The sequence below is a fragment of the Balearica regulorum genome, chromosome 1 (assembly GCF_011004875.1).
Source record: "Balearica regulorum gibbericeps isolate bBalReg1 chromosome 1, bBalReg1.pri, whole genome shotgun sequence".
Lineage (NCBI taxonomy): Eukaryota > Metazoa > Chordata > Aves > Gruiformes > Gruidae > Balearica > Balearica regulorum.
In genome coordinates this window covers 36,925,093-36,941,713 of record NC_046184.1, presented here as the reverse complement: position 1 = coordinate 36,941,713, position 16,621 = coordinate 36,925,093, and the positions used below count along the sequence as shown (strand labels likewise).

The 16,621-nt window shown below is 36.2% G+C and overlaps 1 protein-coding gene across 5 annotated transcripts in view; it reads right to left on the bottom strand.

The window, feature by feature from the left end:
• MON2 (MON2 regulator of endosome-to-Golgi trafficking) overlaps positions 1 to 16,621 on the bottom strand; it is an 82,991-nt gene that overhangs the window by 33,646 nt on the left and 32,724 nt on the right. For all 5 annotated transcript variants that reach the window (XM_075745384.1, XM_075745360.1, XM_075745368.1 and 2 more), the window contains exons 12-25: positions 15,438 to 15,670; positions 14,163 to 14,244; positions 13,267 to 13,448; positions 11,880 to 11,992; positions 11,086 to 11,190; positions 10,797 to 10,877; positions 10,635 to 10,708; positions 10,466 to 10,556; positions 9,053 to 9,154; positions 6,705 to 6,815; positions 5,748 to 5,923; positions 2,052 to 2,214; positions 1,227 to 1,520; positions 332 to 530 (exon numbers count right to left, since the gene is read on the bottom strand). In XM_075745384.1, the coding sequence (XP_075601499.1) occupies positions 332 to 530; positions 1,227 to 1,520; positions 2,052 to 2,214; positions 5,748 to 5,923; positions 6,705 to 6,815; positions 9,053 to 9,154; positions 10,466 to 10,556; positions 10,635 to 10,708; positions 10,797 to 10,877; positions 11,086 to 11,190; positions 11,880 to 11,992; positions 13,267 to 13,448; positions 14,163 to 14,244; positions 15,438 to 15,670 (2,006 nt within the window). The remainder of the gene's footprint in view (positions 1 to 331; positions 531 to 1,226; positions 1,521 to 2,051; positions 2,215 to 5,747; positions 5,924 to 6,704; positions 6,816 to 9,052; positions 9,155 to 10,465; positions 10,557 to 10,634; positions 10,709 to 10,796; positions 10,878 to 11,085; positions 11,191 to 11,879; positions 11,993 to 13,266; positions 13,449 to 14,162; positions 14,245 to 15,437; positions 15,671 to 16,621) is intronic.

Genomic DNA, 16,621 nt, shown 5'->3' with positions numbered 1-16,621 from the left:
AAAAATACGTTCTGACAACCAAAAGAACAGAAAAAAATATTATTGTTGTCAGGCTACTATCTATTAAAGCTATCTGGCACCCAGAATTGTGACTAGTGAGATTTACTCTCAAGTACCGTGATACAGAAGACGAACTTGGTAATTACAATTTTTGGCTCTAAGAGCATGAATTAAAAAGTCCATAATTTTCATCACATTTGGTATGAGACACAACAGAATGCAGTTTTAAGCCAAGGTTAAGATTGTTGCCCAGTACTTCAACTGAAAAAAATATACAAAAGCACAAAGCTTATTACTCTATCCTTCAATAACTTTAAACTATAAATTTTACCTAAAGGCTGCAGTAAGTATCTCCTGGTGTTAAATATTCTTGCAACTCCAGCCAGTGTTAATACCCATGTCTCAGCCCACTGTTTCTCAGCTGTATCCCTTGAATGATGGATGAGAATGTTGCCTCCTCCTGATTCAATCTTCTCTTTGTCAGCCGTGGTAGAAGATTCTCGAACCCTATCCAACAGGTGAAATAAAACCTGTAATAGTCAGAAAAGGAGGAAGAAAGTAACTTTTCAAATAACGTAGTTGCATTCATGGCAAAACAACAAAAAATAATAATTTTTCCATTATCCTTTCTGTCATTGTGTCACCCTGAGAATTCCCTTACTCTAAACAGTCTGTGCAGCAGCTTCACTTGAGAAGGGTGAAGAAACAGCACGATCAAAAACACTGAGAAGTGTTAGCACTAGCAGAATGCTAAACCCGATGGACCTCAGATATCTCACAGGTACAACAGGCAACAGACTCAACTACAGCCTAACTTTTTCCATAAGGTACAACCAACATGACTGTCATCTAGAACAGGACATTTGATGGATCCTCTCAAATGACAGTGCCAAAACAGAGTGCAAAGTAAAGCTCAATCTAGTATCAGGTCAATCCAATCACATGACCCTCAAACATCACCAGATTTTCACACAAAGGAGTCGTTCATCTTCACAGGAAGGGAGCAGACTTTATATACAACTCCTGAGTAAGAAAGAAATGATCGAGATACAAAAGTTACATTTCATAAGAGGCTTTAAAGGGCTTTAAAGGTTTTTATCAGACTTCTGCCATCCTATCTTATAAGTCTTAATAAACTAGTTAACTGATATTAAAGTAGCATGTCAACGGTTATCAAAATGTGAATGCAATTTAAAAAACCTTCAGTGGAAGCTTATACATCCTACCTTCCATATTACTGTGTGCCATGTTGAATGTTGCAATAAAGTTCCATGAGCACCAATAGTAGAAAACAATGTCTGCCCAGCACTCTTTCTAACTGCAGGTCGGGGATCCACGCACAGTTCTCCAAGTTTGGCATACAGACATAACCAAAGACAGTCAAATGGTGGTGCAGGATGAAAAGGTCTATTCAGCATCACTCCCTTTTCTTCTGCCTGTTTCTGCAACACTGCTTCTTCTTTGTTTAGCTCCTTTTCAATTATTTCACCTCTTTGGAAAAAATAGTCCGAAATATTCCACTACAAAATAAATCAGACATATGCTGTTGTACAATAAAAATATTACAATGCTCTTAATGATCATGAAATAAATTATTTCTCATTTTCACATTTAAAAGCATTTTGCAAAGTACGTGAAGATATTAATTTCCCTACACTAATGAAAGATGATCAGTACAGAAACACCGCAAGGTGCAGAAAGCATTTTTCTTAGCCTCAGCTTTTAGGCCTCAATTATACATGAAGTACTAGAAAGGGAAACAATGTATTACAAATAAGATACTGATGAACATGGTTACAATGTAACACTATTTCTTTACCTAACTCTGGAGTCATGCAGATTAAAGATAAATTGTGCTCTCTCAATTTACATATGATTCCAAGTAACAGCATGGGAGTTCAGTACAAACTCAAAAAATAGGTTTTGGCTTTCATTTGTAGACTTAACTACAGATTAATTTTCATTTATTTAAAAAAAAAAAAAAAAGAAGAAAAAAAGAAAAGAAAATGAAAGCCAGAAGCAGCATCACTGTAGGTTAATATAAAACTCACCAACAAACCAATTGAAGTTAAGCTAATATTTAGCTCTTGATTGTGAAGTCCGAAGCTTCCTGCAACTTCAACAACTATCTGTAGACAAGTACATGGCATTGTTGGAAGAAAGTCTGTCACAACCAACTGAAGACACTGGAATGCAGTCCGTATTAAGGACTCTCTTAAAAAAAAACAAAACAAAAAACAAGACACATGCACAGACTCATTTCAAATTTCTTCAAGAGCACAGGAATATAATAATATAATAGCTCAGGAGACAGAAGTATTTTTAAAAAATCCATTAAATGGTTTTAAGATTAATTTGCAGCATTTTAAATGTTTCAACTAGAGGGTTTTTTGAGATATTAAGTTGAAGCTTCAAATTCTGATGAAATATTTTAGTCCATGTTTACTAGTTAGTGAAGTTGAAGTTTAGACTCTCCAGTGGTCCTCAGCTAGTTTTATACAGTGAAGTCCACTTCTCTGCTCTAGAGTTCTAGGACTTGTTAGTTCAAATGTGTCAGCTAAAACATTCTAGAAGAGCCAGAACAGTCAAAACAAAGCTTAAGTTTAAGCATTACAATCTTCCAAAGGGTAAGCTGTTCTCAACAATTTCTCGTATCAGCAGTTATAAATTACTTAAAGTATGCCAAACAGGTGGGCAAAACGTATTTTTCTTTATTAGGGAAGATGCATGCTAACATAATGGTAGTCTTACCTGCTTCAATCCTATATTATGTTAGACAAAATCTTTTCAAAATATCTGCCATTAAATAGATCTTTAATAAATGCTTTGCCTTCAGAATTAAATTCTGAATACAAACATAAAATAAAAATGTATTAAGGAAAAGGTTTGTGAGACAGAGCTCTCAGAAGCAGCAAGGTCATCTATAAATAAAACCTTGTTTAGTGAGAAACAAAACAAAGGAATCAAAAGGAGTGGTGAAGTGTAGATAATACAAAATAGGGAAGCTGTATTTAACTACAGGTTTGCTTTTTTAAATGTTTAATGTACAAAAGGAAAAATTCTGAAAGGTTTGCAATACAGAAACTTAGTGTCCTTCAGAATATATAACCCAGGAAAAAATTCAGAATACAGCTATGTCAGTTACATATTTCAGAATCCTAAATAAAATAATAATTTTTTCAATTAATTCAAAATGAAAATCATAGGTGGGCCACTTCCACCACATCGTAACAGCCAACATGATATGGAAGCCAGAGGAATGCACAATAAATTTCATGTGGACAATAATGATGTAACTAATAATTCTCTAATACGAGGCACACTGCAGAGAAACATCCATCCTACTGTATCAGATCAAAGGATTTATCCTTGCTATACTCACAGAGGAAATGCTCACACGCTACTTTCTCCCCTATTCGTTACACAGGTCTATCAAGTGAAACACACCCCAAACTGCTGCAGTTCCCTCTCTACTACAAAGTTCCAGAGATTATGTGACCTTCAACGACTCTAAGAGAAGGGAAGGAGGCAGGAAATTATAGTTAGACTACACATTTTCAAGAGCTGAGTTAATGGGAAGGTACCCTCTCTTTCTAATCTTCACATGAGAGGCTGCTAGAACAAATTCACTTCTCAATTAATGTCCCACACTACTATGTGTTTGGAGAAGGGTTTCAAACTACTTCATGCAAGTGACAACAGCAATACAGCTCTTCAAAATGTAAAATTGTCCTTAATGTTACAGATGGCCACTAAAATGTAAATACAGACACAAGAAATTTAAGCTTAGCTCGAAAACTTACGGTCATATAGGACTTTATCTGTTCTTAAAATGAACAAGGGTACCGCATTGAAAAATTCTTCAAAGACAGACTTTCTTTTGGTTACAGGCTAGTGCCGTACAATCAAGAAATGACCGAAGTATCACTGGCTCTCAAAATAGCATCTTCTGTATTTATAGCAGCCTGGCAAGAAGCTCTCCTGGAAGGTAAATGGATTTCTGTCCTGGAATCCAGGACGTTCACTGACCAGAGGGAAGACACTTGCAAAGAAAGTCTCATGGTCAGTAAGTTTATATTTAAAATATGATAATAGTGCTCGCATCTTCTGCTCACAACTATAAGTGAGGCAAGAAATTCAGTTGTTTCACAAGGAAAAGGAGGCTTGCTTAATTTCTTTTCCTACTGTAGTTGATAGAATGTGGGCAAACAGTACTATGTAGTTGAAGAAAAGTAGACTATTCTATTATATATTCTGAAAGAAGGTTGCAGTGAGGTGGGTGTTGGTCTCTTCTCCCAAGTAACTAGCAATAGGACAAGAGGAAATGGCCTCAAGCTGCATCAGGGGATGTTTAGATTGGATATTAGGAAAAATTTCTTCCCTGAAAGAGCGGTCCAGCACTGGAACAGGCTGCCCAGAGAGGTGGTGGAGTCACCATCCCTGGAGGTGTTCAAAAAAACCACGCAGACATGGCACTTCAGGACATGGTTTAGTAGGCATGGTGGTGTTGGGTTGACAGTTGGACTTGATGATCTCAGAGGTCTTTTCCAACCTCAAAGATTCTATGATATGCTATGTAGGAGGAGATTAAGATATAATACAAGATCTTAGTAACATCTTGAGATCTCTGCCAGTGATGTTTGGGTTTGAGACGTAAAGACATCCAAAGACTGTCTTGAGAAGGAATCTGTGTTGTTTCTCATCCATCAACAACCACAGTGAAAATCAAAAAGCATGTAGGAACCACAGAACATACTGCACCATGTGTGGAAACAGCAGGTAACAAAGGAAGCATGGTTACCAAAAAGAGGATGCTCACAACCAAGAATGCCAACATCCTTGGGGACTTTGGTGAGTACTACTGCCAGACCAAGCAATACTAGTACAAAAGGCAAAATCCTTCAAGCATTTGAAGGGGCTTTAGGAGGTGTTCATATGGCCAGAAGACAGAAGCTAAGGCGGAGTGAAAGGAAAGATCAGAAGAATTCACCTTGGCGTGTATCAGAGTTATTTGATGACCTATCCTAGTGCTAGTCTTGACTACCACCAAAGAAAGAGTAACACGCTCTAAGCATGTGGGTATAGTTCTTGGTGCTTTCAGTTCCAGGGCCAGATATTCATTTCACTGCTCATTGCAGAAAAACTCCTTGTAACTTCACCTCTCACTTTCCCTTGTGGGCAAGAAGATCAGTCCAGTAATACTGCCCCTCTGTTGGCAACAGTCATGTGTGTTAGTCAATAACGGATTCACCCACAGCAAGTAAATAATCTTCCATCCTTGTGCTATCAGCAGCCATTTAGGGAGGAAGGCTTCAACAAAAACAGAGAGCGTTCAGAAGATGACACACACTAGAAACTACCCGAAGATTTAAGGAGAAAAAGAAACAGAGGAACTGTGAGCAACAGCTACATCATACAGAATTATCTGCAAGCACCAGAGATGTGTCCAGCAGATGGTTAAGATCAAATGAATTGGCACAAGGAGTACTCCTCAGGGTATACTGCATGCTGACCACAGGAGAGGGTAGAGGTCAATAATCTGGTCTTCCGAAAGATTAATTCAGTAAAATGAAAATGTGCTACAGGAAAAATTAAAAACTGTATATTTGTTGAATAAAATTGTTCATAAGCTAAAAATGAAAGTTATGGCTATTATCAAAGTGGTTATTAAAGTAAGAAAATAAAAGCAGAATTCTTTCTACTGTTCTTATTTTACATGATTTTAAAATTTTATTTCCACCACTTACCCCTGATCACTTCGAATTGCCCCCATGACTCCAAGCACCAATGGCCAACCAGGTCCTAAGCTGTCACCCTGACTTTGCAAAATCTGTAGCACACACTCCAACTGCTTGATCCTGATATCAGGATGACTAATGTTTGACAGTTCCTTTAGTGGATTCAGTAAAAGCAACTGCAATCTCTAGAAGTAAACAATAAAGCATATTAAGGATGCTAAATTTAATTGATTGTTATATATTATTATACATAATAAGTGAAAACATACAGTACCAATTGGATATTCATTAAATGAATTCAGTAACTCATGCATTAAATGCTCACATTCAGTGTCACAGTGGCCTTTCTAAAAACTGTTTATAAAAGATCTCAGCAGGAAATCTGATTTTTTTTCTTTTTTCCCCCCACCTGTTCTCCAGGTCCCTCAGGAAGTAGCTAGAGAATGCTGTCACAGTTGCATAAAAACCATCACGCAACTTTACACTCACCCAGCAGGGCTAGACTCAGCTTCCTACGAAAGAGACCTTGGAAAAAACTATCCATTGAATCTCAATAAAAATATTAGAATCTTTTATTAATTATGGATTTAATAGCTGTGATTTAGAAGGTTAGACAATTTCTTCTTTAGCTGACACCACATCACATATGTATTTCTAAACATTCTGGGATTACTGTACACTCATGAGGGTGATCCATAATTTGTTCTAACAGACATGATATGCCAGCATCACCACTTCTGCATGTGAAAAAGAAAGGAGGGTAGTTCATTAGAATGCACAAGGTGATTCTCAGTAGTTACATCTGAATGTTACAGCTGTAGGCTTTATAAACTCAATAGTAAAGTTGCTTATGAATGCCTCCTATTCATTGAACTGTAGAAGACTTCCTCTAGGGAAGATTTTGATTTCATGTTCATTTTCAGTTCCAAAAAAGGAGGAAAGCAGCTGCTCTTAAACTTACTTTACCTGATTTTGAGATAATGGAGGATCATGGCTGAATGTCAGTCCTGCTTTAATGAGAGAAGTTAAAGCTTCTGCTCCCCATTCTCTCATTCTGGAGTTTGGATGCTGACAGACCTGCAAATACAGCAATGTTTTGTTTAAAGTCACTTTTATTTAATCCAGATTTGAGTATATGTAATACAAAAAAATATATGGCTATTTTAATTATATTAGAATTTACATACAATATTATAATATTTTTTCAACAATACAATAAATCTCTGGATGATAAAATTAGGTTTAATAGTAAATAACTTTTTATCTTTTGGACAGACATACCTTCTGAAGAAGGAAGCGACAGGAAGCAGTGAAAGACACAGAAGGAAACATAATGAAAACCACAGCACTTCAAGCCAATACATTTCCCAAAATGAATACACTAACTGCTAATTCAGATAATGACCGATCAAAAAACACCAAACAACTCTTCAATGAATGCCTGAAACTCTCAGGTTTCATTTAGCCTTAAGCTACTATAAAATCCAAAGTTTCATCTTTCATGCACAGCTTTACATAACCAAGGGAGGAAGCATGACAGTAGCCAACACAGAAAGTGTCTGCTCTTCTGTATTCTCAAATACAAAAAAATAACTACATAGTGAATATAAAATAAGCCTTACACTCCATTATTTCAAAAACTTGACAAAACAGCGAACACTATTTCAAGCTTAAGTTTCAAATGCTTATCTTCATTTCTCTTCGTCTCCTAACTACCTAAACCTAATAATTTTGCTAATTTGGTTTTTTTAGAACAGAAAAATTAAAAACATTGTGCAACTCCATTGCATAGATATCTAGTATGAACTGTACTCCCATATCCAATATATTACCCTCAAACAAATAAAGTAAGTCTACAGTTTCATCAACCTCTACGTAATTATTTCCACCCACACTTCCAGCCCTAGCTCAGATGGTGTGAGAATCCAGAATCAAAGTCCAAGGCAGGATCATAAGTAATGCTGAAGGTTTGGGTTGGTGGACCATTCCCTTATCAGCCACTAGCCAAATCTACAAGGAGTACGATGCAGAAGAGCTAGCTTAACATTAAAAAATGCAGACAAGAAATAGATGCTCTCCTGAATTATTTATATTTTTGTTAACTCATTTTAAAAAAAAAGAGATCTTGAACTACTTTATGATGCTCTGAATCTGTTCCAGAGACAGGGAACGAATTCTTCCCTCAGGTTGTGTTTAATTGAATTTGCAGTTGGTGTTTTCTCCTTCCTTATTGTACCTTGACAACTTAGGTTTAAAAGGAAATAAGGCAGCACTTTAAAAGAAATCAAAATAGACTGTGTATTTCCTACAAAACAGTGACAAATACCCACAATGGGTAACAGACTGAAACAGACTCCTTACTAGAGGAAAACACAGAGTCTCAAGATGTGGATGGTGAACCTTACTCTACTGGAGGGGAAAAAAGAGACAATAAAGATATTTATGCTGTAAGTCTTTAAACCCCTAGGCATCCAAATTTCTTCTCCTAGATAAAAGATTATGTGGAGATGATCTCCATAAATAAGGTTAGAGCTGGCCAATCCTTAATACTATTTGAAATAATGCGCTGGTTCTAAGGAAGTGTCTGATATTTTCTGGAAAATGAGGAAGAAAAGCTTCCTCCTTTACCCACTTTAAAACTGAACCCTGTTCTTGCGTTTCACTCTTCTACAGATCTGTGTAGAGAATTAAAACTTTACAATTACAGTCCGTCACCTGTTTTTAGTTTCAAATTCAAAAGTTAAGACATTTTTCCTTGATGGAGCACATTTTTCATGTTGAAGTTAAAATACTTATGAAATTGAAGTAAGATGATGACACCTATTTTTATATTTGTACAGTATTCCCGTAAAGAGACCATTCAAAATGTTAGCTTAAACATTCTTAAAACCAACAAACCCTTTGTTAGTAAATCTAATGGCTTCAATCTATCTGGTAAGGATACAAAAACATAGCTTAAAATCTTCCTAGATATTTGCACTATGTGAATCCAAAGCGAAACCTGTTTGTATTACATTAATTATAACAAATACATGAAGTGTAACAACTTGATCACTTTAAACATTGCTGTATTTAAAATGTATAGAGACTGACAGCACGATAAAGACAAAGTCAATAAGAAATATTAAAATATTGGAATTTAAATATTTAAATTCAAATTATGATGTATTAAAGTTGCAAAACCAAAATGCATAAACAAGAACATGTAAATACAACTTAGATTATTTTTAAATTACACTTTAAAAGTGCATTTTCACAAGATCTTTATTAATACAAACTAAGTTCTAGTACAACTGATAAAAGCAATTAGTTACCTCCAGAAGATGACCCGTTAGAGGTCTCCAAAGAATCTCAATCCTGTGCATGTTGACTAGTCCTGTTTCCAGTAATTTTGCAACAGCAAAAAGCGATGGTTCCTTAATAAAATGGAATTTGAACACGTGACTTTGAGGTAACTCAGATAACGTCAGAGCCTTTTGCTACATTATGATTTATAAATTAAGGTGCAACTAATCTCATCAAAGTACTGTGTTTCGTAGGCTGTGAACGCTGTCACAAGTGCTTAGGTAGCACGGCTGGGAAGTTACCACAGCATCTGCAGTACTTCATGAGAAGCCACAAGGGGGTAGCAACAGCATACCATGAAGAATGCTTCTTTCATAATTTGTCATACAGTTTTCTCTAAGTTTGACAATAACCAGAACACTGATATTCCTTTCAAAACTCTCATTTTTATTTAGTCCTCCCTCTAATACGTTTTATAACGTATTTTACTAGCAAAATAGCTCTTTTCCCATCACAGCTTCTGAAGTTAAAATTATACATGAACAAGCAATACAAAATATTTAAGAATCCCCTTATGCTTTATCTTCCATCAGCTTCATAAATGCCCTGCACGAACACGATACACTTCCCATTCATCAAATGCGTACGCAAATATTTGTGATAAGCCTCTTTTCATTTTCTTCTTTTATTTTTTAAACCAACATATAGTCAAAATGACTGTTGCGCTGGAATTCTCTGTTCCCATTTCTGCTGATTTTTTATTCTCATTTTCAACTGATTTTAAACACAAATTTTGCTTACTTTAATTCATTCTCTGTTGCTGTAATTGTCAAATATTATAAAGCATATTTTCTATCATCATTAGCTCTAGTATAATAGATCAAGGAAAAACTTTCAGAAACTCTCCTCTGGAGACAACGATTAGGAGAATACATCTTCAATCTTATTCAATCACAGGGTCTTTAACCTTTCTGGGCTAAAGATTGTTTACTGAGGCTGACAGGAACGCTGTCACTCATTTTCTCAAGTAAATATGAATTATCAGGGGTTTTTTTAATATCTAGATCGTCAGGCATTTTCTGAAGTATATTATAAAAGAAAACGGAAATGAGAGTGAGGACCTCACAGAACATACTGCGCTGTTCAGAAATCTAACCTCTGAAATTACAAAGGCTTTTCCAAGTTTTATCCACCCACAATCCGATTAATAGAAACACATGACATTCCTTAGTTAACAATAAACACAAGAATGAGAATGTTCAGAGAATTCAGTAACCATACGAACCATTATAAATAAGACCTTCTCTGGTTCATTATTTTTTACTCTAGAGTATCAAATGTATTACTGTCTTAATATTAGAAATAGGTACCTTAAAGGATAAATGTACAAGTCTTCTGCCTGTTTCACAAAAACATCTAAAAAGAAAATAACCTTTTTATACCTTATTGTTTCCATAGGCCATATCCATGGCTTCCAGAGACAAGGAGCAAAGGGCATTTATTAAGTGATGTAAAGACACATCGTCAAGGTACCTGAAAAATAATAGCTATCAAAACACTGCCAAGTTTGATATACACACATTATTTTAATTATAAGATAAGGTTTCTTACTGTGAGCTTTCAAAAAGCCTTGAAAGTATGTTGGATATAACTGGCAGATCAGTCATAACTGCTGTAGTCAGAACCTTGAAAAAGAGACAGAAATGTGTCTTTATGGATTGCAATAGAAAATACTGCATAATCATTAACTGTAAAATGAAAAATCATGCTCACTGTGCTGGGCCCTTCTACAGCTCTTCCAGGTTTTAATGCACCTCCAACACCAGGCTTCAGTCCTAGAATCCACACAAGATGCTGAAATACAAAAGGATCATTTTCAGCAGAAAAACCTTTTCAGGCAGAGAGGAAACTAACATTGCACTCGAGTTAGCCAGCAGCCTTCCAGCCAAAGAGAATTCAAAACAAATGCTACAGTACTTAGTCAAGGCAATTCAAAGTTCACATAAAGACTCAAAACCAAATTATGGCAAAAAAAATAAGGCATAAATATTTCCTATTATACCTGAAGAGTAGCCAGGACGAGTTGCCACGATGTACCAAGAACGGCTCCATGGCAGTGAGCTAAGTTGAGCAATGTCCTCATACACTGGATATTTTTTGAAGTCAGCTAAAGAAAAACAAAACCAAAAAAACCCCAACCAAATGACCACACATTTTTTATTATTCTACAATAATAGTGTTTCTAGGAAACTTGCAATTTTTTACTAAATAGCTTAATATATTTAGTAAATTATTACTAAATAATAGTAATTATTATTTAGTTATAATTAATAAATAAATTAAAAACCATTAAAAACCCCAATTTGTTTTCACTGGTGCAATGTATCTTTTTTAGAGTAGCAGTTCAGTATCTCTCCTTCTTCTCTCAATCTTATCTTGCTGGGGTTGAATACAATTTGATCACTGCCCTCTCCCCCGAGTTTCACCTTATTATCAAAGACGTAAGTTCAAGTACTCCAGCTTTAAGTGCATCTGCTCCACAAAATCAAAGTCTATCTTTAAAAAACCCAGAAGTGAACCTTCAGACACAGGCACATGACAGAGCTAAGACCTAGGGTTTCTCAAACAGAATGAATGGGAGCTGCTGAGCTGAGTCAGATGAAAAACAAGGGTAAGTCTTCCTTACAGTTAGAGAAGTTTGCTGTCCATGGCTGTTCTAAATTAAAAGTTTAGGATAGTATTTCAGATAGACAGCATTCTTATGAATAACAGTTATCTGTTGCCCATTTTTGAGACACACTGAGATGCAGAAAGAAGCAGTTAGGTGGGATGCGATCATTTACAAGTTGTACTTACCATTACTGTTCCCTGTGGCTGAAGAGCTAAGGGTTGCCCTACTGCTACAACTTGCTGATGAGACTCGCTCGAGGGACTGATCATTTGAACATTCTGTCCCTGAATGGAATATGCTAGAGGAAAATTGAAAAAAAAAAAAAAATCCAAATTTAAAACCCAGTACTTGTAGTAGCAACCACCTTCTGACACACACACTCCTGAGAATTTTTTCACAGTACTAGCTTTAAGGCGGCCCACTTTGAGACCTTTAGTTACATTTAGATTATTATGTCATTGCCTTACAGAGTTAAAGGACCCAGCAATTACTCCCTCTAACTATTAGATACTGCTTGCAATATATTAATACATTTTATGTTGAGACTGATATATTTGTGCTAAGATACAAGCATTACACTATGTCTCAACTCAGTTATCTGTGGTAATTGTGTGAACAGTATCACTGTGTGCTACCATTGTACCAATGCACTCAGAAAATGAAGGTGTCATAAATGCTACGCCATGATGTTTTTCCAATATAGTACTTCAGGACACCATTTTCATAACTCATCTGTAAAAAGAAGAGTAACCTATTTACGATAATTTAAGTTCACAACTTATTTGCATAAAGATTCGTGCAGCTCAGTCATGCGTACTGCTCACAGACTTATGATCTAATAATACACTTAGCTTGTGGGCTGGAGTAAAGGTCCTGGTCCTTGTTCCCAGACTAAGGTATTTTTGGTTTATATTAAGAGGTCTAATGTTAGATCCATCTGCATATTTTCCAGGTAGCTGTGTTTCTTGGTACACAGTAATTAATTTTCAAAATTAGAAACAGAGTACACCCTCAACTGGCATATACCATGAATTACAACATTCTGTCAGGATGTGGGAAGCATCAATTCAATCCCTTGTAAACTGAACAGAGCCCAGAACTTACAACCTTCCATTTATGCAGTAAGTACTATCATCACTACACGGTTGTAGAAATGAATGTAGTACACCACAAATGCGGGATGTTCCAGCCAATTGCTAAGTATCTGAGTTGCCCAGAGCCCCTTTCAGAATCTGAATGCCTTAATTACATATCCAAACAGATCTTTAGGATGACATGCATATCTCCTTAGAATATGAACTTCTGATATATACTAAGCATTCAGAAAGCTTTAGGTTTACAGAATGTTGGTAGTTGCTAGAATGATACCTAGCAGATGCTGCAAGACTAACCAATTCTTGAAAGCAGGCAGTCTAGATTCTGCCTGAGGATTCTAAGTAAATTTAGTATAGCCAAACACTACAGTTGCATAACTTTGCAATTACCTCCTGAGAAAATTTGAGTTTAGAGTTATGGACAATACGTGGAACAAAATTAAACATTTTAACAATAAAGGAAAATCTATATACTTACATTTGCTGGACAGAGCTGCAGTTGTGCTGTTTAATACAGTAAGGGCATAGTGAGGGGGCAAGGATCCTTTGCAAATGGCAGTGATAAAGGCATCTCTTGATGTTACAAGACCCAGTCTTCCACAAAGTGCAGCCATTGTCAATTCTGCTTTTAGAATATTTTCAGTGGCAGCTTCATCAGTACTGAAAGAGTACACATAATTTAATAAGACGGCACAGAAGCAGGCAGCTAACCAAAACTGAAAACAATGAGAACATATACTTTAAAAACTGTCAAGACTATAAATACTGAAGAGCAAGCATAACCAATCAACAAAAATCTTCAGAACCGTTTCCTATAAAATTGGTCTTTAGTTCTGAATGACTTGGCAAAGGAGGCTATGAGGATATATTTAATGCTAATTTTAAAAAAAAAATGGTGTTTGATAACAAAAGACTCTTTGAAGGAGACAATTAAGTTACCAGAGTTATTATCTAGTAAATAGCTTTTCCACTTCAAAGACTACATTGTACTAACAAGTACTGAGACATTATTTAGTCTCTTATCAATGGTAATCAAGACACGAGTCGAATCACTTCGATGTGTTGAAACATTCAAAGTAAAAAGGAATAAAAATAATTTAAATGGCTTAAATGCAGCCCTTTGCAAATGCAATTAATTGTTCCATACACTAGTATGTTCAAGGTTTATGCTAGACTTTTGGAGACTTCTGTGTCATTTACTCTTAACAGATCCTTACTCAGTCTAGCCATCACTAACCCACAAACCTCTCTGCTTAGGTACTATGAACAGTGCACTCTTGTACAACTGTCAACTTAACCAGTATCAAAAGACAGTTAAAACAAGGCTGGGAATATCATCTATGAAAAAATCAAAAGAAACCAAAGACCAAATACCTTGCATCAAGTAGGAGGGATAAAGCAGCCAGAAGACCACACCAACAAGCATTCACCATTTCTTCCCAGACAGCTCTGCTAACTTGAAAGAAATACTATTGTTTATAGCAGAAACACATATTTTACTTAATAACTTTCAATTATATCTCAAACAAAATACTTGCTGCTGCATCTTTTAAAGTGTGTTTTTATACGTTAATTTACAGACGCACATAAACCTAAACACACTCACACCAGTACCATTTAAACAGTTGCTTTTAAAGTAACATTGCTAAAGTAAAAAATGTCACCAAGGCAATGCTGCTTCTAAATTACATTAAAAAAAAAAATCTAACAAAGGTGTGTATATAACTATTTTTTGTCTTTGTCTATAAAAGTAAACATTCAGAAGTGCATAAATGTGGGGCATCAGGTAAACAAGAAACTCACTGAAATTTTGCGGTGAAGGAAAAAACCTCTCTCCCCCCTGGCATTTATAATTCTCCACAATTTTTTTTTTTTTCATTAGTTTAGTAAGAAAACCCCACAGATCTAACAGACCTACACTCTGGCTGTCCCGTTCCCACACCTCGCTCCCCCGTGCCTCGCCCAGGTGCTCGGGCGGCGCTGCCTGCAGCACCACGGAGAGCGGCGCGGGCAGCGCTGGGGCCCAAGCCCTCTCCTCCCGCCTCCAGCCTCCGTCCCTGCCTCCGGACAGACTCCTGCACGGTCGTCTCCGCTTCCTGGTACACAACTCTGTATCACTCTCGAGACACAAGTCTTTCTGCTTTTAAAGAAGTTCTTCCCTAAATACTTCCATATTATTTTACATATCTCCATTAAAACATTCATCTTTGGGTCTTGTTACTAGAAATACATTTTTCTTTTATATATGGTTGTAACTGCCACATTTCTTGCAGTCAGGTTGTCTCTTGTGACCTTGGATCTCAGTGTTAAGCAGAATTAAGGACACAGGAAGGCAGAACAGTAGTTCTGGAGAACAGAATGCCTGTTATTTCTCCCTCAGATCCCGTGTACATACATGTACAACAGTGTTAACAGACCATAAGGAGACTATCGGTAAGGCGCTATATGACAGAAGCAGTACATCAAGTATTTTTTTTTTTTAAGAGACTACTACTGCTCTGTTACAAAAAAAAATCCGAAACTCCACTTTATTAGAAGTTTTTATATACGATTTAGAAACAACAAATTTAAGCAATAAAGCATGAACTATTTTAATCCTGCTTTATGTAAAACTGCTATATTTTATATAGTGTTTGCATTTTCAAATACCTAGTTCTTGCTCTGATTGGTCAGATGCAGACTGCAAGTCTTGCTGCTCTGAAGACTGTGCTGGTAATGAAGTTGTGTCTGTTGTGGTTTGACTGACTGTTTCTGCCTCTCCCAACTCTCCTTCGATCATGGTAGTGATACCACGGACAAGATCCAGTAAACAGTGAAATGCCACCGACATGGCGTAGCCTTCGGGAATCGTAGGTGGCTCTACTTTGTCCAGCATTTCCAAACTAAAAAATTCAAAGCATGACAACTAAGTGTGTAACAGTACCACTGTGATTGAAAACAATAATTAAAAAAACCAAGATTCCAAATAAAGTAAGTTACATACAAACAGGCCCCAAATATCATCCTTCAAGATTTATAGCAACTCAAGATAATAAACTTCTTAAGTCATTAAGAGTAAATGAGTCACTAAAAATAGCAAATGAAAGCGTACAAACCCAGAGTACAGTACTTAGATCTGCAAATAAATATTTTTTAAAAAATTAACACATATAAGCAAGTATCACTGAATGAATCAGTCTACTTTTATTACAATTTTACTTAAAACCACAGCAACCTATTCAGAAGAACACAAGTACATAGGAACAACAGAGGAAATAGGTCAGAAAGTCATGAATATAGTTATAACAAACTGAGAACAAGTCAGACGTTCCATTATTGTTATCTTTGAGTCCATATGACCGGAAAAGCCTGTCATAGCTAGGTAATATATGACTGAATATTCATAACCTACGTGCATATGTAAACCAAGTAAGTTATTTGTACAAAAAGGAAACGTCTACACGATTCACTGCTGAAAACCATGCAATTAAATCCTCACTGTGCTAGAACTGCAGCCTCATTGCCACTTTTCTTCATATTTTACCTTAACAACACATAAAGAACTGCTGAGTTACAAATCCAACAGGAAACAGATTGTAGCTGCCACAGCAGTGGAGTCTACACAAGGAGAGACAGCCTGTTACAAAAACTACCTGCTACCTCAGCAACCACTGTTTCATCATTTACTCTACAAACTACTCTTAAAAAATATAGGCATTCCAACTACAATATACCAAAGATACTTTTACACTGTAGTGTCACCGCTTTTTTCTGCACAAAGGATTTTCCTTCTCCCAAACGTGTAACGCTTCAGTTATCACCTCTAATTTCCTGAAGATGGCTGCCTTAGATAT